Raw genomic sequence first — 26,415 nt, 5'->3', positions numbered from 1 at the left:
CCAGAAAAATGCGGACACAGCAATGCTGCCTGCCCTTGCTGGGGCGGTGCATGGGGCACGCATGAACATGGAGCCCGCTGCTCACAAATCCTGGCATTGTGAGCACACACACTTACGTGTATCGACTGTCTCCTGGATGGGGATGAAGCCCACAGGAAGCGTGTCCTTGATATCAATCAGTTTCATATCGACCAGGACATTGCCTAAATGGCTCTTTAGAGAGAGGAGAAAAACAGGTGACTGTCACTCTTAATAATTCAGGTTCTTCTTGTCTTGCCGATTTGACTGGAAGCTCCCTGTTAAGCAGAGTGTTTTAGCAGACAGGGCGACTGACGAACGAGTAGCAGGTACCAGGCTAACAACTCAGACCTAAGGCTGTGGTTTTGTCAGAGAGGTGATAGAAACCGTGAATTTGAATCTTGGAAAAATGGCTGCCAAACCACATGCAATTAAGCCCCCAAACTGGGTCGTGTTGCCACCTAACACACGGGGTCACAGCGCCACTCAGGTTCGGCCCGTTCACCTGTCTCGATTGGCGGAGGTGAGGCTGGGCCAAAGCTGAGTGGTGCTGTAACTCCAGGCACCACGTCACAGGGCCTAGAGTGGGGAGCCGGGCTCAGCCCTGCAGGACAGGAGTCGCCCACTGCACGGTGAGTGCAGCGTTGGCTAGCTCTCCAACCCTGCCCTCCATTTCTGGGACTTATCAACGTTTTCCCGAACCTCTCTGTCATTAAATTTACGAAAAAAGCCTGTGCCAAAATTGTAGCTTTACTCCTGATGGCCTACAGCACAGTATGAACACAGCCCACAGTATAAACACAGCAGGGTCATCAGCTAGGAGATTACAGGCACCTTTGTTTATTCAGGATCTTCTGTCACACCCATCACTGTAATCCCTTAGTACCTTGGAAACAGAGACCACACTATTCTCCTGGAAAATCCCTGGTCCCTACCCAGTGAGCTAAAGGAGAATCACCATCGCCCAGTGAACTGTAAGCCTACAAACCCTATGCACGGTCCAGCTGCAAAAGTCACATGATGTTTATATGGTCGCAATGGTGGGAAATGCTAAGGAAAGACATCTAATGTAGACACAGCCAAAGTTATTACATGCTTCTGCTAATTAATATTGAACACATATGGTGCTAGCTCCAAAAGCAGACAAGCTAGCTCCAAAAGATCGCGCCATTTGGAATGATAAATTTCATTTGGAATCCATATGAATTCTGAACCAGTGCCTTGTCCTATTAATCAAGGACTGAAGAGCTAAAAAACAATTTAGCATGACAGCCTCCACAATTGTTTAGAGACTTCATTTCCTTTGCAGTTCCCATTAAAGCCAATATTCTGCCAATATTCTGGATTCACACGTGGAAGGAAAACAAACACTCTTTCGTTGCCACATGGCTTTTATGAACAGAAATGCAAAAAGCAATTAAAATGTCATTCTAAGCTATGAGACCCCATCAGTGTATTTTACCATTACTTCCTGAAAACTGCCATACACAGTTTTTATCTGGGCAAGCAAAATATTTCAGACAAACCACTGCTTTCTGATCACTATGTGTGTATGAACTGGGAGGCTTTGAAATAAGAGCAGGTTGTTTAGGGGCTTCATACCTTCTGAACAGGTTGTTTTAAACTTAACAGGTCCATAGCAATACCCTGCAATCTAAATACTACACAGTGGTGATGCTGAAAGTGAGCAGTGCTGATTTTCTATAATCCGAATGTGTCAGTTAATATTTTGTCTAGGCACAGTGACTGGTGGATAAAACGGTCTTTGTTAATGCATCTTTCATGTTGTATTATTCCTACTGTCTGTCTGTTTTACACTAACATTCAACGTCTGTAAAACTGATGATTCTTCTGCCACATCAACACCAGATAGTGTGGTTTTTTCCTTCTGCCTAAGTTTATCAGCTATTGAAATGGCTGGAGTCAGTGCTGATCCAATGGAGTGTATATAAGAGTGCAGCAAACAATTTACTTAGGTAGAAGAGTTAAAGAACCGACTGTCCCCAACATTTAAACACCAAGACATGGAAAACGTCACCATGTTGGGAAATGAGAAATTCTCTCAAAGATTTTGTTACACAGTTGAGAATGATGCTCCCAATAAACATCATCACAAATTAGCCCTACAGTGAAACTCAGAGACTTAACTAGGTTAGTTCTGTTAACTAAACCAGGGGCAAGGTGGGTGAGGTTATATCTTCTATTAGACCAACTTAGGTTGGTGAAAGAGGCAAGATTTTGAGCTTGAAAGTTTGTTTCTCTCCCCAACAGAAGTTGGTCCAACAAAAGATACTACCTCCCTCACCTTGTGCCTCTAATATCCTGGGACCGACATGGCTACAACACTGCACCCAACGAAACCAGTGTCATTCATGTCAAAACAGTGTGGTTACGGTTACACTGGAGAGCTGACAGCGAGGCCGGGGGCTGGAGATTGGTGGATCCTTTGACTTTCAAGTCAAGATCCATGATCAGCCTCCTATTATTATTATTATTATTATTATTTATTTGATAGCACCTCAGAGTCTAAGTTACGGACCAGGATCCCACTGTGCTACTGGGGGCTGCCTTTCTCTCTCTCTGTTACCAGCAAAAACACTGAAAACTGAATCAATATTGACATTCAAAACATAGAGCAGCAGAAGTACCCCCTATATAGAGTGCTCTCACTGCACTTGGAAAGCAAAATCTAATATTCTTCCTCCAGAAAATATAAAGTTTTTAGATTATATTCAACTGACAAATATAAACAGCCAGTAAAGGCATCAGATCCTGGGCTTTCCCAGACTAACCGCTCCTTACCCAAGTGACAGTCTAGACCACAAACCACAAAGACTGGCTGGATTTAGTTGCCCGGTGGAGAGGCACACCAGACAGCTGCTGCCTGCACACAGTGAACAAAGTCTGACTATCCACGTTGGAAAATGTGATTCTAGAGCAGACACACACAGCTACTGAAAACCCTGGGTGAGTGCTAATCTTTCAGAGAGCTGCTTTCTCCATGAACAAACAGCTGATTAAGAGAACGAGCGCACAGCAAAGATCCCATCAGTGTAGCTTGGCTACAGACGCACCTGGACTTGCTGAAAAACCTGCTTGAATTATCCTGGCTCCCCAAACTGAATCAGTTTAGGAACAAGAACGCACCAAGCAGAGTCGCAAATTGTTCAGTCACTCGGCAAATGGACTTACATTTTCTTTCGAAAACGATCTTGTGAAGCACAGGTATCTTGTGACCTTGGATTTAAATAAGCCATCTTTCCAGAGGTCAGCATCCAAGCCATCTGCTGTTTGTGCAACCTGGAAAGATGAGACAGAGGGAGAGACAGGACATGTGAGCCAAGATACAGTTAATGTATGTGCTGTACATCTTCCTCGTACCTATTCTCATTAATGCTGGCCCGAATTCTCTCAGCATCTCATTAGTTCATTTCACAAAGTAAAGTGGAGGGATAAAAAAGCCCCAACTTCTAAGAATAGTGTCTCGAGCAAGTCAGCTGATTAAAGAATCCCTGACAAAAACTATTCTAATAAGGAAACGGCAGCTTTGGAAAGTCAGCACATTACAGCACTCAGCACCATTCCATCACAAGGGGCACAGCATCTGCAAACATGGAAAGAAGGCTACATTTCAGGGATGCAGGAAATTGCCCTCTAACAGGTGCCTCAGCTCCAGTAGTTGGGCCGGAGCCTGCCTGAATGGTACGTTCACACGCCCAGCAAGTGGGGCTGGGTGGAAGCAGTGAACCGTTGTGGAATGTTTTTTACCAAGTTCAGAAAGCACCTTGTGCCCTGAACATCAGTTCCAAGGAGCACTGCAAGCTGTGATAGTTCACAAGGGTCACAGTCACCTTTCTCCAACAGAAAGACTCACTGCAATTGTACCAGAATCGCTGCACTTGGTTCACACGCTCAGAAGAGTTAACCACAGACTTAGCTGGGCCTGTCTGAGAGTGAAATTCCCCCTTTCCCTTCAAAGGGCCTTCGCTTTAGCTGCAGGGAAGGCTGTGTACGCAGAGGTGGCACCAGTGTCTCTGAAGCTCATGCATGGAATAGGTCTCCTGTCTCCACGGTGACCAGCAGCTCAGAGGAGCTCTCAACCCCCTCTAATCCAGCGTCTACTCCATGGTCCCAGGCCTGTTAGGGCAAGAACTGTTGTAACGCAGCAGGCCAGACTTCACTGGCTCACTTCCCCCAACACAATACAGAACGCAGGGTGTAAATCAGCACAGGATTCGACCCATCCTATCCTATCCTATCCCATCTCAATGCATCTGAACACAGAATCTCTGAAAGAATTAAAGTTTCCAATAGTGAAAGAAACAAACATCTTCACAATTTAAATTTCTGTTCACAGCAGAAGCCCCACCTCTTACTACATAAGAGAAGAGTCCAGGCTCTCTCTGCAACCAGGCACGGAGAGCCGCCATTTCAGCAGGGGTGAAAGTGGGCTGGTCCGGTCTGGTCCGGTCCCAGCCCTTACTCAGCTGACGTTAAAACACTGCCGCAGCAAAGGACCCTGCTAAAAGCGCGGCCACGGCAGCACTTTCACGTCCTTGTCCTTTGCCCCCCCCCCGGGCCAATGACGGTGGAGGAGGTTGGGGGCAAAAGGAGCAGCTGCCCCAGGGCTGTGATTTAAAAGGGCCCAGGGCTCCGGCTACCGCAGCAGTGGCCAGAACCCCAGTCCCTTTAAATTACAGCCGGAGCCCTGGGCGGCACGGGCCAGGCAGTGCGGATGGGCTGGCTGGGGGACTCTGACCCCCAGCCCGGCCCCCGTACCGGTAAGTGTTAAATGTTACTTTCACCCCTGCTCTTCAGAGAACACGTGTATGGACCACCCTGAGGAGCGGTTCAGGAGAAAAGACAGAAGCAATAATCAGATCCTGATAGGACGATCCGCAACAGGCCTGGTAACAGAACGAAGCGCTATGGGAGCAGCCCAGGTATTTACTGGGGAGCACTGTGTCAAAGGCACTCTCTTGAACTTGGGTGTCCCTAATCACCTGATTGCCACAAGCTGGGACTGGACAACAGGGGATGGATCATTTGACAAACTGCCCTGTTCTGTTCATTCCCTCTGGGGCACCTGGCCCTGGCCCCTGTTGGCAGACAGGACACTGGGCTCGATGGACCATTGGTCTGACCCAGTCTGGCCGCTCTCATGTCCTTAGGATCGTCACATGGATACGGCCAGTTGCGTCCTGCAAGCAGAACCGTGATCAGTCCACATAAATAGCTCACTCTGATGTGCAAGGCGTTTGCGAAGCATAACGACAGAGCTTGGGGATATCGGCGCAGGTGAGCACCACACAGGCTGAATGCACCCAGGGGCTTCAGGACACGTGAAAAAGTTGCCACTTCCCAGAAGGCAGGATTCCCGTGAGGCTCTGCTGCAGGCAGCGTCTGACTGACGCTTTCCCATTCATTCCATGCTTCAGATCAACCCTTTCTAAGCCACTGAGCATCGCATCGTTTTTTTCTTATTCTTAAAAAATCCACACAGTGCAGCACACCAACCCTGCCATCTGCAGGTCATTTCGCTGTGATGTGGCTGGTCAGAGTTAAGATTCACTAGCGCCTGGATAAAGCAGCAGTGTCAGGACAGCAGCCAAATAAGCAGCTATTGCAGAATAATTCTGGAAGTTGTATTTCATAGAACCGTTAGTGAAGGTTAACCACACAACTGATATGACATTGAAACCTAAGCACTGCTTACTGGCTCAGCGTGAACTGTGCTAAGAATTCAGGGCCAACTTTCTCCTGCCTCCTCTCTATGTGAAGGAATAAAATCACTGGCATATTGTTATTTATTCCAGATGACAGGTATGTGGTTGCCTCCTGGAGTATCCCACAGAAACAGAGTACCTCCCAAGGTTCACCTGGCCGTGACTCTGAGGCTGCCGGGTGTGGCCTGTTGCACTCCAGGTCTGCTCCCTGCATAACGAACACATCTCTGTGAAGAACGCTGCAGGGCCTCCGCAGCAGCCCTGAGAGGCCATGGGAGGCGTGCGCTCTGAGCAGCCCAATGGTTTGGTAGTACAAGCTCACACGGAGAAGGGGTCAATTCCTAGCATCATGGTCGAGTGGGCTCCTGACAAACTAAGTTTGTGCCTTCTGACCTACTGCCTCATGCCTCTCTCCAGACAACCGGCGTATCTTGTGTCTTTCTTTAAGACGAGGCTATCAGCTGCAGAACTTGCTTAGCTCCTGTGCACAAGCGCTTTCCTGGAGGCACCAGTGCCCGTTCACGGTGGCTTTCTCTGTGCGAGCAGCAGCACCCCAGGATCACAGCGGCACTAAGGCCTGATCTACCCTGGAAAGTTAAATCCGCACTCCTGACCGCTGTTGCAAGCTCACATAACCACCAGTGCAGACACAGCTATGTCCATGGAAGAAGGCTTCCACTGACACAGCTCTGTTCAGTGAGCGGGTATCGCTTCACCAGCCGACAAACTTTGGCAGTGTAGACTGCATCTACACTATGGGGCTATGCTGACGTTGCTACGCCGGTATAGTCTCCAAGGTGCAGACATCCCCTAACTGAACTCGGCTGCAGCTGCCAGAGCCCGTCATGCCATAGATTTCAGGAGATCTTGGCCAGCGGTCATGCTGTGTCTCACAGCTAGGCAGCTCCCAAACTGCCCACCACTTGGGACAGGAAAAGGGAGAGAGGAGACCAGAAAAGAAGTGGAGCAGAAAGGGAGAGGCAGACGACATTAGGGGGCCTTATTCTGCAGAAGCTGTAGAGACAGGAGGTGTGGAAGGTTTGAAAGGGAGCAGGAGAGAAGGCAGGATTTCCCTCCTGCGCTCTTGGGAAGCAATGAGCAGGACAGAACAAAAAGAAAAGACAAAGGAATGAATGCAAAGACAAAGAAAATGTAAGACGTCCTCCCATTCCCCCATGGAAAATGCCCTCCAGGATCAAGCCCCAAAGCCTTCTCTTTAGATTTGCTTCATCCAACAACCATCCCTGAGGTTAAACTCTGCACTTTGAGAAAGAATTTTTAGTCTCTTTTGCTATTTCGAATTCACTAGAATTAAAGCCAAGTCATTTTCCTGGGCTCTCAGGCTCTGCAATTGTAGGAGGACTCAAGACAAGCAGGTGGCTAGAGTTTCCTTCCACAGACCCACAGGGAAAAGGGAACCCCTGGGGGAATCATGTTCTTTTAAAATGCATGAGATTGAAACAGAGAACGTGCCTGAGGGAAATCCGAACGACAGAGCCAGAATCAACAGCTGCACATTTCTCTGTCCAGGCAGGAGAAGTCCCCAGTGAGGACAGCTGGGCAGGGGCCATCGCAGGTGCAACCACCATGGAGCGATTTCAGTGCGAAGGACAGACACAGGAAACATTTGCTGCTAGCACAAGCCTAGACAAACACCTCTATTTTTCACTAGTTCTCATTTTGGAGGAGGAAGAGGAATTTGTTGTGGTTGATTTTAATTGAATTTTTAGGCATAACATTTAGCTTGCTTTGGGGCGTTCATTCCCAGGCCTTTAAAAATATCTATGAGCTGCGTAGATAATGCTAAAATCTGTAAACACCTGGGTCCCTGGGGGCAACAAATACACCAAGGAGCTTCGGTGTAGGCCGATTTTAACAGCTTTTAAGTATCCCTCGAGAGTAGATCCAAAGAGGGAAAATTAGTTTGTTTCTTCCTCTCAGATGTCTAAAGGAGTTTAGAGGGTTAACACTGCTGTAAGTCTATCCCATGAAGGAATGTCTAACACGTTTATGTCTTATGCAGATAAAGAGTGTAATCAAAAGGGGTCAGGAAACTAAATTCCAAGGAAAATAATCTGTCAGAGTCAATGGTACAGAGGAATGTACTGCAGTTGCTGACTGTGCAATACTCAGCTTGAGAGACATGCGATAGCGGAGATGGAAAACGGCCTGTCACGGTTCTGCATTCAGGAACAAACTTGGGGGCTGAAGTTTAAGAAGTTGCCTGGTCTGCCCATGCCTCTCTGAGACCACCCCTCCACCCCCATCAGCTGAGCAGGAGCAGTTCTCAAAACACACACATTAAACCTCCCAGCAGCTTCCCAGGAAATCCCATTTCTTTCATTTTCTTGCCAAAATCAAGCAAAAGCTCTTCCCCCCTGCAGTCACTCACTGGCCACGCAGAGAGCACCCCTCTCTGCGTGTCCCAGCCCAAGCTGAGCCATGAAGGAGCATCCCACATGTCTGGTGAAAAAGCGGGGGGGGGGGGGGGGGGAGCACTAAAAGGAGAGGACCCCAGCGCTGTTTTTTCTGGTCAATGTGCCCCACATCCTGCCTTGAGTCACACTCACATGACAGATGCTCCCTCTTGGGGGCTCCCAGAGCCGGGGCTTCTGCCCAAGCCCTGATGCATATGCTCGTTTCTAGCCCCACGGCCCGAACCTCTCAAGCCGAGTTAGCTGGGCTGGGCCAGTCGGGGTGTTTAATGGCACTGTAGACCTACCTGAACACTTCGCTACCGCGTATGGCAATGCCCAGCACGCATGTGAGAAACGCAGGGCCTCCTAGCGCCCAGCATGATGCCTGCAGCAGGGCAAGGAGAGTGATTGGCTGTAGGCAACGGATGGAGATTTTGTGCATTTGGGAGCAGCTCACCTCTGACAGGGTGTTAGTGCTTGAAACCAGCTGCAGGCCAAGACTCAGGGTATGTGCCAGGAGAGTCTCGTTCATTCCTGTCCCAGGGGAGCGCCTGAGCTCTCAGATCATCGCCTCAGCTCCCTTGCACAAACCAGGCCTGGTCACCCTGCCATCCTCGCCTTCCCCCCTCTCTCCACTCTCCCAGCGCAGCCCTTCACACCCACAAACCCACTCTCCAACACCGGGAAGCTCATTCCAAAGCAGAGCAGGGGCAGGCCCCTTCCTAGCAACCGCCTCCCCCAGTGCACGTGTTCGCTAATGGGTGGCCGTGTCGTCTCCTGGCGAGCGGAGGGGGCAGGACTCCTGTGGGATCTATTCCTGGCTCAGCCACTTACCAGGAGTCCGATCCAAGGCCCACTGAAGTCAACGAAAAAGCTCTCCTGGGTTTCCTGGAGCGTTGTGTGGCCTGGAACAGAGACGTCACCGGTCTGGGCCACGATCGGTCTCATGCTCACACAGTCACAGGGCATGTGGGAAGCTTAATTAGGGCTGGGCTATCCTAGACAATTAGGTCAGTGAGATATCCACCCCCCTGAGCAGGTAGTTAAGCTGACCTAAGTCCCCATGTAGACAGTGCTAGGGCCGGCGACAGGAGAACTCTTCCATCCACCTAGTACCGCCGCTCGGGGAGGTGGATTACCAGCAGAGAGCCCTTCCCGTTGGCGTAGGCAGCATCTACATCAACGTGCAGCAGCCGCTGTAGCATTTTACGTGTGGACAAGCCCTTAGTTAATGCGATATGCAGATCCCCAGATAAGGTGCTGTGCAGAGTGAGGCAGCTGGGGTTAACATGCCACTGACTGAAATGTTGAACGGAAACGCCCAGGCACTGCTGCCAGCAATTAATCTCTAATGCTGGAGCACCAGATTAGCCTTTCACAGCCTCTTTCAAGCCAGAAAGAACGTGAGCATGCATTCGCTTGTCAGGAAACCCGTGGCAGGAAGAAATAGACTAATGTAAACAGGAAACTTCATACATCATGTGCAGGGCTCCCTCCCCATGGACCTTCCAGCACTGCAGTGAGATCGGCCCAGAGATGGGGAGTGGGGACTGTGCTCCCAGGTCTGCATTTTGACATCTGGGTGCCAGTCACAACTTGCCTGACCTCTGCTTGACTTCGAAAGGCCTGATCCAGCCAGGCTCTCAGGGTTGCCTAGCAGATCACACACATCAAAAGAACAGTGTGGACTAGGCTGTCTAATCACACAACCTCCCCCGCCCCACCCCTTCTCCGAGGCCCCGCCCACTCCATCCCCCCTCCCTCCGTCACTAGCTCTCCCCCACACTCACTCACTTTCACCGGGCTGGGGCAGGAGGTTGGGGTGCGGGCTCTGGGCTGGGGCCGAGGGGTTCGGAGTGTGGGAGTGGGCTCTGGGCTAAGCCTGGCGCAGGGGGTTAGGGTGCAGACGGGGGTGAGCGGTATGGGCTCGGAGGGAGTTTGGGTGCTGGAGGGGTGCAGGCTCTTGGAGGGGGCTCAGGGCTGGGGCAGAGGGTTGGGTGCAGGTTGGAGGCTCCGGCTGGGAGGCGCTTACCTTGGGCAGCTCCCAGGCGACGGTGCAGCAGGGCTAAGGCAGGCTCCCTGCCCCCACGCCACTCCTGGAAGCAGCAGGCACGTCCCTGCGACCCCTGTGGGAGGGCAGTGGGCTCCATGTGCTGCCCATGCCCGCAAGCACCGCCCTGGCAACTCCCATTGGCTGCAGTTCCTGCCCAATGGGAACTGCGGAGTCGGGGCGGGGGCAGCGCATGGAGACCCCCTGCCCCTGCCACCCCTCAGGGGCTGCAGGGACGTGCTGGCTGCTTCTGGGAGCAGTGCAGGGCCAGGGCAGGTAGGGAGCTGCCTGAGCCCTGCTCTGCTGCCCGACTTTTAGCAGCCTAAAATCTCCCGGTTTGGCATCAGTAGCCTCCAGGAGATAGAGCCCGATTCCGGGAGACTCCTGGCGAAACCAGGAGGGTTGGCAACCCTAGAGTGGACCCAAAGCTGCCCTCAGGAGCTGCAGCGCTCAGCACCACTGAAAATCCACCAGGGAGTCTCATTCCAGGCATGCAAAGACGTGTCTCGGCATTGGTCAATGCTTCAAAAACGTGCGTGAGACACAGCGGGCAGGCCGCGGGCAGGAGCATCACACACAGATGCCTGGGGGAGGCGAGTGCAGGCAGCCAGGGGTAGATTTTGGCCTGTAGACTTAATGCCATCATTCCCCATCGCTGTAGGGGCCAAGCATCTTTCGGGGTTAATGGCACTTTGCCAGACAAGGGGGCTTCTTGCCACAGACGGCATCCCACCAAACTTGTTGGAGCGCTGCCCCGTGGCTTTGGTTTGAGGGGGTTTCTCCGGACTTTCTGCTGCTCCACGTTGGCCATGAGCAGCACGGCTGTGAAAGTGACGGTGCGCAGACAGGGAGAGGCAGGGGGACCTGATCCCCACCTGGGAGGATGCAGACACAGCAGCTCCTAGGATCCCCTTTCCCATGGTCTCTGGGCTCACTGGGAGCTGTGGACAGAGTCTGATTGCTCATCTGCCACACCTCAGGCTGGAAGGGAGCACAGGAGGGACAGAGACAGGAGGCCCGCCCTGCTTCCCCACTGTCTGGGGCTGGGGTCAGAGAACAGCTAAACATAAGAGAAGGGACAAAACTCGAGGAGCGACAGCTTCATGCCTATGCCCCAAAGGAGAGCAACCCACAGCCATAAACACAATCACAACCCCACAGCACCTGGAGAACCCACAGGAAGGAGTTTTTAGCTCCTTTACTCTACTCTGCATTAGTGTCCGACAGGCCCGTTAAGCCACTGAGACACTATCTGGATAAGTGCCCGACCTGAGCAGTAAGTCACAGGGAATGCAGCACACGGCTAATCACGCAGCACACGGCTAATCACACAGCACATTACACTCCTCATGCAGGTGACAATCCCTCAGGCTCAAATACCTCCAAGAGCCCACAACTGCCCCACTCCAGCCCCTCCACCTCCCCACAGCTAGCCTTGCTCCAGGTGATATTTAATTCGGATATCCTGGGAGCTCAGGGAGGTGGTGCAGATAACTCACTCACCTCCCATCGGGATGGGCACACAAGGGCTCCTGCTGGGCGGGCTGAAAGGGTATTTGCCTCTGGTTCAGAGAGGGGATGCTGTCACAGAGCAGGAGCAAGATACATTATGCACCAAGCAGCAGAAGTTGCGAGGCCCTGCCTAGACCATCCATCAGCTCAACCAGACACTGAGGGAGATGCCACTCAAAGCCATGGTGAGGGGCTGCACGCAAACAAATACAGACCAAATATTCCCCACGACCTCCTGGACCCCTCTACTGCAGAGGCACTCTGTCTCCTTGCGTTTTACCATTTCCTTGGCTCATCAGTTACATCCACTGTTCCAAGCCAGGTAACCTGTCAGATGCAGCCAGTGTGCTGTGATGCTCGTTGGTACCCAGTTATTGTACTCTGGTGTAAATAACACTGGAACAGGAGGAGAACGCTCACAGGGCTGCCTCAGAGGAGGATTCACTTGGCTCTGGGAAAACAACTTTGCCTGAGCCTTTCCCTTCCCTTTTACATTTTATTCACCCCCAACCCAGTGCTTTAAAAAGGAGCGAGTGGGGCCAGGCAGGTAACTGGCCCCTGCTGGGGGCTGCTGATTGGTCATTGTGCTGTACTGTGGAAAGAGCAGGAGGAGGGGAACAGATGGACCATTGGTCTGCCCTGATGGGGTAGCTACGTTTGCAATTTATAGCTATACAGAAGTTTAATACATTTGAATCTTTCACTGGTTTGGGTCACTAGCCTTAGGAAAAATTCTTGTTCTGGTTCCAGAGCAATTTGACCAATTGACCTAAGCGCTAAGCAGCTGCTAAGTACCCACATCTGTCTAGCCATGCAGATACTTCTATGGCCTCAACACTGCAGTACCCAAGTACCTCTCCCAGCTGCCCAGCTTCCTACCAAAGTCCACTTTGCAGGGTTGCATTCTGCTGGCTAAGTTCTCCCTGCAATTTCAGCTGGATGTAGAATTCTTTGCTTTCCAGCCTGAAGTGTTGCACCGTGTTGAGGTGTGACGTTAAACAGCTGATACGGGATTCATTTATACATAGATTTAATCTGTACCGTGCTTTGGAACCCTTCAAGATGGGTGTTACTAGGATTATTAAATTTGCATGCCACATTGGCCAGCTGTTTCTGGAAAGCCCTCCTCCAGATAATTACAGAAGTCTTGCGCTTCGCATGACATGCCAGTGGCGGGGAGGAGATGCACTAACATGACTGCACATGGAAAGTATTGCTAAAATACTTCCAAAGCCAAGACCTGGAGGAGGGCGGCTGGTAAAAAAAAGAACCCCCGAACACGTTCTTCAAGGTGAGCACACAAACAGCCGGCCCATTCTCTGGAGGAGATACTGCTCTCTGCAAAGCAAAGGACAAACTAACAATATTCCCAAGGCATCATCAGCTCTACTTACTACGTCGTAACCTGTCGGTGCCCGGTTCCGAGATGCAACCACTCCAACTCCTGTGATAGGATCCATTGGCACGTCTGGCAAGGCATCGGAAAGGTCTCGGACTTCAGGCATTATGGACTGTGCCTGAAACAGGGAGGCAGAGTCAGAGGGCTACGCAGCAGCACAGCCCCTTAGACAGAAAACCTAGCACATGCATAGCCCACCCGCAGGGGCTCTCTGCGTGCTGGAGCAGCTCCTGCTATGGCCACACGCACCTTCAGCATTTTAAAGTGCTCAAGCTTTCAAGGATTTTTAAAGAGGCATTTGCTTTTGATAAGAACTTACATTTGCGCCCTCTCTGATAAGTCAGGAATTCAGGCCAACAGCCTCTTCTGAGATTAACTTGATTGTTTCCAGGACGTTTAGCCTGGGCTGGTCCCCATCGAGTGCCCGTAAGTAAACCTTAGCCCATCACCCAATGAAAGGCAAACTGACCCCTGTGATTCAACCGGGCTCAGGTGGCTCTGCCATTCCTGGAGGGAAGGAAGCTACTTTGAATGACTCTGTTCCAAGGTTCCCCCTTGCAGCTCAGTAGCAGACAAGCAGAGGATTGCACTGTGAGCCTGCCTCCCTTCAGGGCTTAGCGAGAGCAGGTTAGAGACCTGGTTTACATGGCACCTGGTTCACCACGTACCTGGCACTGTACAGCAGCTGGGACACAGAACGACATGCCTGTCCCACACAGCTGAGACACCAGGGAGGCGCAAACAGGCCCATGGCCTGGAGACTTTCGCGCGCACACAGCGTAGCTGGGTTTGGAGTGACTTCGAGGGGCGGGGTGTGCCAAGCATAGCAGGGGAGCGGGCCCGAGAGCCTGAGGGAGCAGTCAGCGGACAGGTCACCCGGAGCGCGCGGGTCCCAGGAGTGGGTGAGAGGGCTGGGACAGAATTCTAGCCGGGGCGGAGTCCTGCCAAGAAAGCCGGTTGAGGCAAGTCCTCTCTTGCTTCCAGGTAGGAATGTGCCAGGAAGCCATCCCGACGCCAAGCGATGAAAAGGCAGCACTGTGTAAATGAGCGTTGCTGCTGGGAAGCTGGCCAGACAAGCCGTGCAAAAAGCTACCTCATTCAGTTGCTTTTTCACAGCAATTAAACCCCAACCTCTTCAGGGCTGGTTACATATTGCTTCTCAAACAGGCAGAGGTGAGTGCTGGTGTGCACACTTCCTACTGCCGGGTCATGGTGCAGGCAATAAAAGGTGACTCTGGTGTCTGACAGAACCGTGCTACATGGCGAGTCAGCATATCTGTAGCACCCCCAGCCGCCAAAACCCCAATGGTCAGCATCCGTCTACGATGTCAATGAAGCAACTGCCACCAAATTGGTGTCAGGAAGAGTTCTGCTTCTAGTTTCTTGAAAACGCAAAGAAACGGAGATGCAGCTCCCTTCATTCTCTAGACAACTCAAGCTTCTAGCAATCTGGAGACAGGAATTTGCATTTTGACCCTGGCGTTTTCCCCTTCTATTTCGCATACAGACTCCGCAGCTTCACACAGTCAGCGCAGGAGAATGAAGGCAGCCCTGAGAATGGAGAGACTGCAGCCCACCCACAGCCGGCACCTTCCAGCAAAGATGTTCTCATGTTTAGTTATATACAACAACCAACCCAAACCCAATGCTGTTGCTTGGGGTTCAAAACACTGCAACCTCCCAAAATGCTTTGCAATTGACAATTCATAACTGAAGGCATTATGCTGTGCAGTGCTGACGCAGCATAATGTGAATTAAAATACAGAATACGTAAATCTTCATAGAGATGTGTAGATACGTTTACTGATAAACACACTTCCAGGTTGCTCGCAATAGCTTTGTGACCTACTGATGCCCATCAGTTTCTTTTGCTATGTAACAAATATTGATGTTAACGTCCCTTAGGTGAATCCACACTGTCCTTCAAAGAAATAATGATATTCCCTAGCTCACGACAGGAAAAGAGACCCTCAGCAGATTTCGGAATGGCGACTACGATCTAAGCAAAGGGGAAGGGTGTCTATTCCGCTTAAGTGTTTCCGTTTCACCAGCTATTGCTGCATCCAAACGTGACAACAGAGGCAGGTACCACAGTGGCAGCACTGACTGGCAGTAGGCGAACCCAGGCTTAGCCTTCAGGACTAGTGCCAGGACTCGACATGCTAGAATGCTGGGATGAAAAAGTCTTTCCTTCCTTCCATTTGTGGAAAACACCATCCCATCTGCCCCCTAAGCAGCTGCCCCGTAAGGGATCGGACATCACGACAGGCGGTCCTCCGCTGGAAGACTCACAAGAACGGAGCGCACAATACCTTTTCTCTGAAACCCACAAACCAGCAAGGCCACGATTTTCATAAGTGACTGGTGATTTGGGGAGGCCTCATTTCCAGAAAGCGCTGAGCAATCGCCCTTTGAAAATGGACGCCCATCCCTTTGTGGCGACTCACATTGGGTGTCCAAAAAATCACAGCTTTTGAAAATCTTGGCCCAAGCCATTTCCTCTAGGCAGCTAACAAACCAGCTATCTGTCCGTGCATGTGATTTGCCTGAAGCAGCTTCTCCTCCTCAGAACCTCCCAGCCTCTCTAACACACCAACCCAGGAGTCACGGGGCTGCAAACCATGCCACAGTCCCATCCCGCCTCCGAAGAACAGCTGGCCCCAAGGAGGGGAGCTGGTATGTTATGTAATACTGCACTACAGAGCTGGGGAAAGCCTGCCCGGTCACACTGCACAGGGACAGCATGCGTGATTTAAGCACAGATGGACTTTCCCAAAATGAAAAGGAGTACTTGTGGCACCTTAGAGACTAACCAATTTATTTGAGCATGAGCTTTCGTGAGCTACAGCTCACTTCATCAGATGCATACTGTGGAAACTGCAGAAGACATTATATACACAGAGACCATGAAACAATACCTCCTCCCACCCCACTCTCTTGCTGGTAATAGCTTATCTGAAGTGATCATCAAGTTGGGCCATTTCCAGCACAAATCCAGGTTTTCTCACCCTCCGCCCCCCCTCCCCCACAAACTCACTCTCCTGCTGGTTGATGATCACTTTAGATAAGCTATTACCAGCAGGAGAGTGGGGTGGGAGGAGGTATTGTTTCATGGTCTCTGTGTATATAATGTCTTCTGCAGTTTCCACAGTATCCATCCGATGAAGTGAGCTGTAGCTCACGAAAGCTCATGCTCAAATAAATTGGTTAGTCTCTAAGGTGCCACAAGTCCTCCTTTTCTTTTTGCGAATACAGACTAACACGGCTGTTACTCTGAAACCTTTCCCAAAATGGACAGTTTTGCATAAAAACGTCATTTCTTTTGAAACTTTCTCGCTTTTCAACGAAAAACCAAAACCTGACAAATTGGGGGGGGGGGAGGGGTGTTAAAAACCCAGAAAATTTCTGTGAACCTTTCTGAAAACGTTCACCAGTCTCCAGCCAGCTCTACCCCTGAACTAAAGAGTTCAGCTACATCACCACTGCATCCCCTCGCCTCCCCCCAAGCTTGCACAACGTTTAGCTTGAGATTTTAAATGCACAGAAGTCAGGAGATGCAGAATTCAGTTTGTCATCAGAACTCTCCACACTTCTGAGTTACGCTGGCTCGTTTCACTCAGCCCGTCTCAGTGCCCCTTTTAGAGCAGGGCATGGAAGGGTCACCACTTCCCCCCATCCCAGACGGCTTTCTTTCTTTCTGTGTCTAGCGGAGTTCCTCAGCATTGACTAACTGGCTCACACAGAAATGTAGCTCAAGCCGCCTGTAGCTCTTTAATCTCAAGAATTACAGGGTGATGCTGGCCCTGGACACTATTTATCCCTGAACTGCAGTTTTGGGTTCCCACGGAACTAAAGGTTTAGTGAGAAGCAGCTGCGCAGACGGAAGACTGCTGTAGTCTATGAGAGTTAGTGAAAACCATGAACAGAATTTTTTTTTTTAATCGAAAATAAGCCCCTCGTGAGCTGCGAGCATCTAAGGAGAAGCAAATTTCCCATGCAATTCCAGAATTACCAGGGCTCCTTGTAACCATGGTTTCTGGTGGAGCTGAACTTTTTCTGGTGTGCCTCATGAACAATTTGTGCAGTCTCCCTAGTTTTCACTCTCAGTCACTGGCTGAAAATACTTGTTGCTTTATTGCACCCAGGATCAAAAATACACTTCTGCTTATTAGTAGCCCTCAAGTCTCCCCACATAGAGTTATTTTGCTATGGACACTGCCAGCAGCTGCCGGACCCTGAGGAGATCACGGTTTAAGAGAAAACATGAAGTTCCAGCTTCCGACACATGTAAAGGAGGGACCATTTCCTCAAAGACACAGGTAACGCTGCTGTGTGGTTTTGGTATTGCAGGATGCTTGTCAGGCACAAAGCTCAGCAGTGGGAGCAGGGTAAAGGAGGGTACAGAGAGCTCAGCATAAAGGCGAATGGCTGCAGTCCCACAGCCCAAACCTGACTAGTCAAAGCTAGTAAGCCCCTGCGCTGTGTAGCTGGTCTCGGAATCCAATGAAAGCCCAACTCACCCAAATGGGATTGGACGTCATGGGATCTGGGCACCAACTCTCCCAATGTCATTCTGCTAAGAACCTGGCCTGCAGCTCCACCTCTCGCTGGGAAGGGGCAGTTCTAGGCATCTGCCTCTGCTGGCTGGCCACAGGAGCCGGGTCCCTGGCAGAGGGAAAAGCATTGCAGCGACTGAGGAGCAGAGAACAGGGCTTTGAACTCACCCACTCTTGAACAGCACAGGCTGGGTGCTCAGCATCAGTGAGGAGCCCCCTTGATAGCCCCAGGAATGGGCTTCATGAAAGTCCCGTCCAGCACCCTCTGCCTGGGAGCACGCTGGCTCAATGGCGAGGCTGCTGCCTGACTGCTCGGACTGGCCCTGTCAGAGAATCCAAGTGTCTCCCAAGAGAAACAGCAGCAGCAGCAAAGGTCCCTGCCCCTCCTCTACCACTGTGGAACGGTGCGCAGCTCAGAGGACTCTGCAGGGGAAATAATTCTGGGGAATCATCCAGATGCCTGGGGAACTTTGCACAGTGGGAAAGATGCCCAGGGATTCTAAATACCAGCATTTCTCTGGCCTTCTCTCCACTGGGAAGTGCTGCGGCCACACTGGTATGGACCATGCTGCACTGAACAGACACTTGCCAGAGCATCCGTGAACTGGGTTTTCCTTCAAGACCGGTCACCCTAGAAGTTAGCAGCCCGTTGTCTGAGTGCCAGTGGGTGTCTGCCAGCCCAGTGGGTGTCTGCCAGTGCCAGCCCAGTGGGTGTCTGCCAGTGCCAGCCCAGTGGGTGTCTGCCAGTGCCAGCCCAGTGGGTGTCTGCCAGTGCCAGCCCAGTGGGTGTCTGCCAGTGCCAGCCCAGTGGGTGTCTGCAAGTGCCAGCCCAGTGGGTGTCTGCAAGTGCCAGCCCAGTGGGTGTCTGCCAGTGCCAGCCCAGTGGGTGTCTGCCAGTGCCAGCCCAGTGGGTGTCTGCCAGTGCCAGCCCAGTGGGTGTCTGCCAGTGCCAGCCCAGTGGGTGTCTGTAAGTGCCAGCCCAGTGGGTGTCTGCCAGTGCCAGCCCAGTGGGTGTCTGCCAGTGCCAGCCCAGTGGGTGTCTGCCAGTGCCAGCCCAGTGGGTGTCTGCCAGTGCCAGCCCAGTGGGTGTCTGCCAGTGCCAGCCCAGTGGGTGTCTGCCAGTGCCAGCCCAGTGGGTGTCTGTAAGTGCCAGCCCAGTGGGTGTCTGTAAGTGCCAGCCCAGTGGGTGTCTGTAAGTGCCAGCCCAGTGGGTGTCTGCAAGTGCCAGCCCAGTGGGTGTCTGCCAGTGCCAGCCCAGTGGGTGTCTGCAAGTGCCAGCCCAGTGGGTGTCTGCCAGTGCCAGCCCAGTGGGTGTCTGCAAGTGCCAGCCCAGTGGGTGTCTGCAAGTGCCAGCCCAGTGGGTGTCTGCAACCCTTAGAACAAGTCACAGATCCGTGCTCAGTGTCTGTAGGGAGCTACAGACACAGGCAAGAGCTTCTGTATGTACCCTGGGGTGTAGCTCAATACAAATGCACTTCTCATTCCATTAAGGCTGACACCAATCTGCCCTCCATTTAAGGGGGAAAGGTGCCTTTGTCAACTAGGTGCCGTGTAGCAAAAGCACAAAGCTGTTTTGTGGGTGTCTGACTCACAGCATGGTGGGCAGGGGGCAGGAAACAGCATCAATCCTTACTTTGTCACTGCTCACACAAAGCCTTTTTGTATGGGTAACAGCAGAGGTTAAGAGCTAAAGAAACGGGCCTTTCTCCTTTGAGATGGCAGGAGATGGAGGCTGCAGGGCTGAGTCACAGATGTGACACTCTCTTAGGGGGCGTGGGAGATGTACGCACACAGTCAAAGGAAGGCCAGAGCTTGACTCCTATTCCTGGTGGAGCAGCACAGTGTGGCCAGCTCGACACATTCCCTTCTAGCCAGGTTCCCCCGTGACGCAGCCAATGCGGACACGGCACTGTAACCTGGCAAACAGGCTCCAACAATTATCCAGGGGAAGCATAGCCAGACTGGGCTAGACCTGTGCATAACGATACGGGCCCAATCCTGCTCCCCTGGGAGCAGGACTGCATAGACTCGGGCCTTGGCTCCTTGAGCCAACTGGGACTAGATGTGCATTTGGCCGCAAACAGGGCTCCATTGTGCAAGGTGCTGTACAACCAGAGGGATATGTTGGCTTCACATGAGGCTGAGGGGATCACCTCAGGGAAGGGAGTGATCTTAGAAGTTGCCTTGCCTTTGTGCTGTCTTTCACAGCACCCACAGACCCACCATGGGCTGCCAATCAGTATGCGCTACACTTCCAGCCTTCCCTCCATCCCAAGCCTCCTGAAGACCCAGCTGCTCTGGGAAGCATTCCAGCTCTGCAGACCTCACCCCACCGAGGGCTTGGGCTGCGCCCTCAGACGGCTAGTGCCCCGGGGCGGGGTTCGGCTGTCACACACTGCGCCTAGCGCAGCTCCTACAGCTCTGCTGCCAAACCACGGAGCAGGAGCCTTTCCCTTCCCAGCACGTGTGCTGTGGTCAGACTTAGCTGCAGTCCTGTACTCTGCTACCAGGGGCGCATAGCTACAGCGCCATGTCACAGAAGAACCAGGATTATTCTGACAGCTCTGTTGGGCTGCGGGTTGCCTATTTAGGGCAATTTCTCATCTTGGGGATGGTCCTGGGATGCGCCTGGAATGGGTATGGATGGGGAGGATGTCCACTGGGAATGCAGATAAATATTTTTGTGAACTTTAAACAGGTCACAGAGGAGACCCTGGCTGGGCAAACACAATTGGTTACACTTCATTCCTCCCTGGGGGGCATTAATGAAGTTTGCTTGCTTTACCTTCATGTGTCTGAACTCGTGATTTTTTCCTTAACAATAAAAGAGTGGATTGAATAAAGATGGAGGATTACGCAAACATTTCTATTAGACAGCTTGTTATTACAGCGAGTTTCTCTTTAAACAGTGCAAGGCTGACCTGTAGTCCTGGCTAGACACACTGCAGCTGAGAACTCAAACCTGCTGATCGGGAGGCTGCATTTTATAATCCCATTTGATACCCTCAGTGTTTGTATAATTCCGTATGGATAGCCCCCCCCCCCCAACTCCATCCTGAGCAGGGTCGCTTTGGGAAGAGATCAAATCAATTCAGAGATTGCTTCCAGCTAATGGGAAAACATTCTCCCTTTAGGTCAGTCCAAACGCCCTGTGCACACCCAGTCCACGTTGGCTGGGAGACCGAAGATGCCGAGCTCTAGGAGGGCAGATTCAAATCGCTGCTGTGGGCACTGCTCACTAGGGAAGGAGGGGAGAGGGAATTTGCCGGCCAAAGAGCTCACTTGCCATCCCTCGCAGTCCGGTAGCACCAGCACTCTAGGCACGACCCACTGCACAGGAGGACTCGTCCCTGCTTGGAAAGCTCAAAATCTAGGTCGACAAGCAATGGGCCAAGGCTGGGAGAATATGCTTTCGACAGACATTGTTCATAATGCTGATTTTATTATTAAATAAGTCCAGAATGACCATCCCCGACTGGCCTTCAAGCTGGCTATTATTTGCTGGCCAGTCTCTTGTCGGCATCACAGCAGAGATAGGTCTTGAGGAGTGATTTGGAGGAGGAGAAGATATTCCACATACAAAGGAGAGCGTGGAGGGAGGCACACAGATGGTTGGGGAGAAGTAGACAAGTTCTTCCCTGGGATCTCCACATCACACGCTAGGGAGGGAGGGTTTCTCTATTTGCATCAGCAGCTCACCCTGAGCAGGGTCACACATTGTTATAAATAAGCCAACTCTTAATTTTCCTTGTGGTCATCGTGGCACAGAGGAGTCAGGCTCCCACACTGCGGAGCAGACGCAGCACAGGCAAACACCTACATTCACCCAGGAAATGCAAGCACTGCCATCCTGATCCATCACTATAATAAGGAGCCCAACTGCTTCTTGCTGGTTGGTTAGTGGGAGCTCTCTCCCCACAGGGTTCAACTCAGAGTCAGCCTGACCATCCCTTCACTGGAAACATGCTCCTACCACTGCCTTGTGGTGAGTTCTCCAGTAACCCTAAGGGGTAGCAGTGACCCAAACAGTGCCCCACATTCTGAGAGCTCCCCAAAGCTGCAGGGGGGTGGAAGAGGAAGAGCCTGATCCTTTAGGAGAGACTCGCAATAACCTCTGAAAACCTCATCATTCCCCCCATGCTAAACCTTTGTCACGGCTAGAGGACTCTAACCAGCGTTTCAACTCCATCCTGCTGCAGACAGCTTACCTGGCAGTGCTCTATGGGGCCACGCAGCAGAGATCAACCTTGGGACTTCCCAACTGCAAACCAGGAAAGGGTCAAGATGTCAGAGGTTTTACCTGTGGACACGACATTAATCAGCTGGGCCGGACTTCCTGCGGCACTGGGCTCTGAGCCAATAGACTGCTGGCCTTTTAAAAGAAAATGGACAAAGTAGCCCACAGCTTGATCCTGGTATATCCCATTCTAGAGATATCTTCAGCCTTAAGAGTGGTCAACATAACAGTGAAGAGAGGGAGGCTGGAGGCCAATAGCAGATGTATCAGGACAGAATATTTCAAAAGGATGAATATCAAACAAGCATTCAGTGGCAAAGGTCACCCAAACTGAAATAGGATCCCGAGTCAGAGGATCTTTTGACCCCTTTCTACAAACGCACACACAATATTTAGGGGTTTTTAGCTCTGGGTCCATCTTTGGAGAGAACACTGCTGATCACCTGGGCTGAGGAGCACACAATCCAGGAGACACTAACTCTATTCATGGGACCTGTGGACTTTAACTGAGAGCCTTTATCTGCCTACAAAAATATTCCTCTCAACTGGAAGAAGCAGCGTGCTCTCAGGTAACATGTTCCAGTACCTTAGATTCCTTCAAAAGAGTTTTCTGAGTTTCTTGAAAAACCAAGATCCTTGAGGGGGTTGCTAACAGTGCTCATTATTGAAACAAGTTACATTGTCCAACCAGGTCAAAGCCAAGTCTAGTTCTTTTTATCCTAGCTTCTCCCGTAAGACTTCATTTCACAGCCTTTGCTAACTTCCCTTAGGTCACAGATCAACAGATATACAGAGCTCCCCTTCTGACTGGTATCTTAATCCCTTGTGTTTATATCTTTATAAACACACTCTTTCCCTTTCTCCTTCCCTACCTTTCTCTCCCACCTTATTTTCATCGTACGTCATCTTCATTTGTATTGGTTTACGCTAAACGTATAATACTTGAAATGGACAATAAAGCTATTTCATTAATACGCCCTGACCACAGGAACACTAGAGCACAGGACAAACATACTTGCATACTCTCATGGTGAATTTCTGTTAGTTTAAAAAATGGAACACTAAGGTAAACTAGAAAACAAAGTTTTACAAATTCAAAAACAAACAACTTAAAGAACAAATTGTGTGAGAATGGAGCAGATCTGATCATCCACTTGGTAGATACACAACACGTCATGAGAAACCAGCACAGCTCTAAAGCTGAATGGCAGGGAGGACAATTTTATCGTTTCCTCCTTCAACCACATGCGCTGCACTTCTGACGCTAACTTGTTACCACAAAGGCAGAATGACATTCAGCAAAGATTAAACTGAAAAATTAAAACCTCTTACTGACTTCCTGTACCAAAGGAGAAATAAAGCTACAAAGTCTATGGAGAGAGACATTACTGTAGCCTTAACTCAAATACCATTGGAAGATTGTTTGCAAGTTCATTCTAAAAAGCTGTAGCTATTAATAGCACTCTTACATTTACACAGCAACTCTCAGCACAAAGCGGATTGCAAAGCACCACAAACTGACACACAGTCACGATCCCTTCACCCACCTCCAGAACGCAGCCACACTTGGGGCGTGATGTAGCAGCTGCTCAATAGCTCCCAGCCAGTTTTACAACAGGGGAGAATTTTAGGCAGACAGTCAGATTTTGGCCAGGATACTGGGTTCCAATGCCGTGGAAGCTTTGATGGTCACAGGTAGTCACAACTTCAGTTTCAAACGTCACCCATGAAGCGAGCTATCGTTTTGCGTTAGGTCCTCTCTACACTGAAGCTAAGGAAGGGCCCCGCTTTCAGTACAGCTGCTACCTGCACAGACAGTTACCGTCTGCAGCACAGATGGGAACCTGGGTTGGTCTAACCAGGAACAGGAACTGAAATAATTAAACTGGTTGTAACTTACACTGCAGTTATGTCAGTGCAAGTCCATTTGTGGACACTTGTGGATTACCAGTGCCCTATTTCAATTTCTCTTAAATCATTAAAAAAAAATTGCCAAAGGAAATTGAAATAAGACACTCAATCCAAATAAAGTGTCCACACAGGGACGACTTGCACTGAAGTAACCTAAGGTTTGGATTCCATCCAAGCTAGTTCCTTCTGAGTCATTTTGGTTCCAGGGTGTGTGTAGACAAGCGCCTTCGCGTCACGGGAACTGGGCTAAAGCCTTAGATTTGGTGTTGGAGACAGCTATGCATAATGAGACCAGAACTGACACATTATGTTCAGTGCCATGACCCCATGAACTACATCAGATTTTAAGCTTTAAACATCCTACTGTACCCAGAGGAAAGTTGACGGGTAAGGCCCAGTCTTGGCTAGGATTTAAAGATGCATTGTTAGATGATGTTAGCTCTCTCAATCTAACACACACTATCACTCCAGTCAAGACAAGGCCAAACTTTAGCACAGTGGCTCTCAACCTCTCCAGGCTACCGTACCCTTTTCAGGGCTCTGATTTGTCCTGTGTACCCCGCAAGTTTCACCTCACTTAAAAACTACTTGCTTACAAAATCAGACATTAAAATACAAAAGTGTCACTGCCGCACTGTTACACGTTTTTACCATATAATTATAAATCAATTTGAATATAAATATTGTACTTATATGTTACAGTATATAGAGCAATACGAACAAATCATTGTATGGAATTTTAGCTTGTACTGACTTCGCTAGTGCTTTTTATGTAGTCTTTTGTAAAACTAGGCAAATATCTAGATGAGTGGATGTACCCCCTGGAAGACCCCTGCACCAGGTATGCATGCCTCTGGTTGAGAACCACTGCTTAGCACATGCTAACTTGGTTGAGTTGAAACCTACTGGGGAATCTAAGCTTTACCTTGACTACCTTGGTACCTGCTGAAGTACAATTTGCCTTGTCTTGACAAGAGTGTTAGGCCTTGTCTACATTTAGAGGGTTTTGCGGGTATTGTTAGGCCAGTATAGCTGAACACGCAAAGCTGCCCCAAGCGTGGACATGGTTATACTGGTATAACGGTGCTTATAGGGGGTCAGGGAATTGGCATTAGCTAGATGAGTGTAAGAACAGTTATACTGGCGTAACTACATCCATGCTAAGGCTTATACAAGCATAGCTGTATTAATAAAAAGAAATCGCACCCGTGATCGACAGAGCTTTACAGGTTCAACGGAAGGACAGACTTAGCCTTTCAGAAAGTGTAAATTAGATCATGTTCGCTGGCCTGACCTAATCCCACATCTTTAAATCCTAGTCTAGACAGAGCCTAACACATGATAAGGTTGAGTGAAGCTGGGTGAACCTTCCCAAACACCAGAGCAGAAATACATCACTGGGACTTGCGTAAGTTGGAGGTGAATAAAGAAAGCTGCCGGTCACCAATGCCATTGCCCAGCCCATGTTCCAGGACAAGGAAATGCACGTTATCAGCTTGGCTGGGGAGAGACCCCTGAGAATTGGGGAGGGGAAAATCAAGAAATACTAAGGTGTAAGCACCTGTAGCAAAACACTTCACCTCACATGCTGCTCTTTCACCACAAAGTCCACTAACTTCCCATGAACGAATCAGCAGGCCAAGGTCGCCAGGACTCTAGATCATCTTGCAGATTATTGGAGCTACTATTGCAACTGACCCAGCAGATCAAATAACTTAGTTTATCTACACAGGTGGTTGGGTGCTGCACTGAGAGGGTCTCCTCCAGAACACAATGCTAACACACATCCAGCGACAACGAACCCTGTTGCCAGCACCGAAGAGCACCCAGTCCAAACTGAGAAATTCACCATGACTTTGGCGAGCCAAGTGAACTCACTGTTGGTCTCCCTTGGTGCGCGTGGTCCCTCAGAAGGCCAGAAATAAGACCGTGGGACAACTCACGTATCTAATTAAGCATATGCACAAGCGTTTGCAGAATCCAGGATTGTACCGCAAGGCTCCAGGGACTGCAAGTTCCTCACTTCGGTCACCAACAGCTTGCAGGTGAGCAATGAGGGGGTGGATGGGCTTCTTCTCAATCCTCAGCCAGAAAAATGGTGGCCAGGACAGGGGCAAACTGGAAAATCATTGTCAGAGAGGCACAGGCAAGGTAGGCAGCCCCCCCCCCCCGCCAATGGTGGCTGTAACTGAGTGCACACAAAGGCAGAGGTGAACATCAAAGCTGGAAGGCGCCCTGGAAAGCATTTGTTGTTGATTAGCCCTGTGAGGCTTCTGTGCCTTGCCTGGGAGCTTTTCCTCACTCCATTGTTTGCCAGAGCAGATGAATTTGTGTTGCCGCTTTCGGGGGCAGGGGGTGTGTTCCGGCTGAAGGGAGAGGACAAAGCCCGGCTGCTACCGCCAGCCTCCCCGGGACTCAGACCCACCCTAGCCCAGCAGCTCGCCGCCGGGGAGAGGACGCGAGCGCCCCCGGGGCGGAGGCTGCCCGGGCCGGGGAAGGCTGGGGGCGGCCAGCCCCCAGGAAACCCGCCCTGGGGCGCCGCCCCCGAGACAAAGCGGCCCCGCGCCCGCGGCGACGGGCCGGCAGCAG

At 50.8% G+C, this 26,415-nt stretch overlaps 1 protein-coding gene across 4 annotated transcripts in view; it reads right to left on the bottom strand.

Moving 5' to 3' along the window:
- MVB12B (multivesicular body subunit 12B) overlaps positions 1 to 26,415 on the bottom strand; it is a 99,485-nt gene that overhangs the window by 72,668 nt on the left and 402 nt on the right. For 3 of the 4 annotated variants that reach the window (XM_077835814.1, XM_077835816.1, XM_077835818.1), the window contains exons 1-4: positions 13,442 to 13,592; positions 13,118 to 13,240; positions 3,211 to 3,318; positions 117 to 213 (exon numbers count right to left, since the gene is read on the bottom strand). In XM_077835814.1, coding sequence (XP_077691940.1) covers positions 117 to 213; positions 3,211 to 3,318; positions 13,118 to 13,228 — 316 coding nt within the window. In that variant the 5' untranslated portion in view covers positions 13,229 to 13,240; positions 13,442 to 13,592. Of the gene's footprint in view, positions 1 to 116; positions 214 to 3,210; positions 3,319 to 13,117; positions 13,241 to 13,441; positions 13,593 to 26,415 lie in introns of those variants that run through there. The other variant, XM_077835815.1, reaches the window with a different exon arrangement.

This window comes from Eretmochelys imbricata, chromosome 16 (assembly GCF_965152235.1).
Source record: "Eretmochelys imbricata isolate rEreImb1 chromosome 16, rEreImb1.hap1, whole genome shotgun sequence".
NCBI lineage: Eukaryota > Metazoa > Chordata > Testudines > Cheloniidae > Eretmochelys > Eretmochelys imbricata.
Note: the sequence above shows the minus strand (reverse complement) of the source record. Positions and strands in the feature narration are given on the sequence as shown.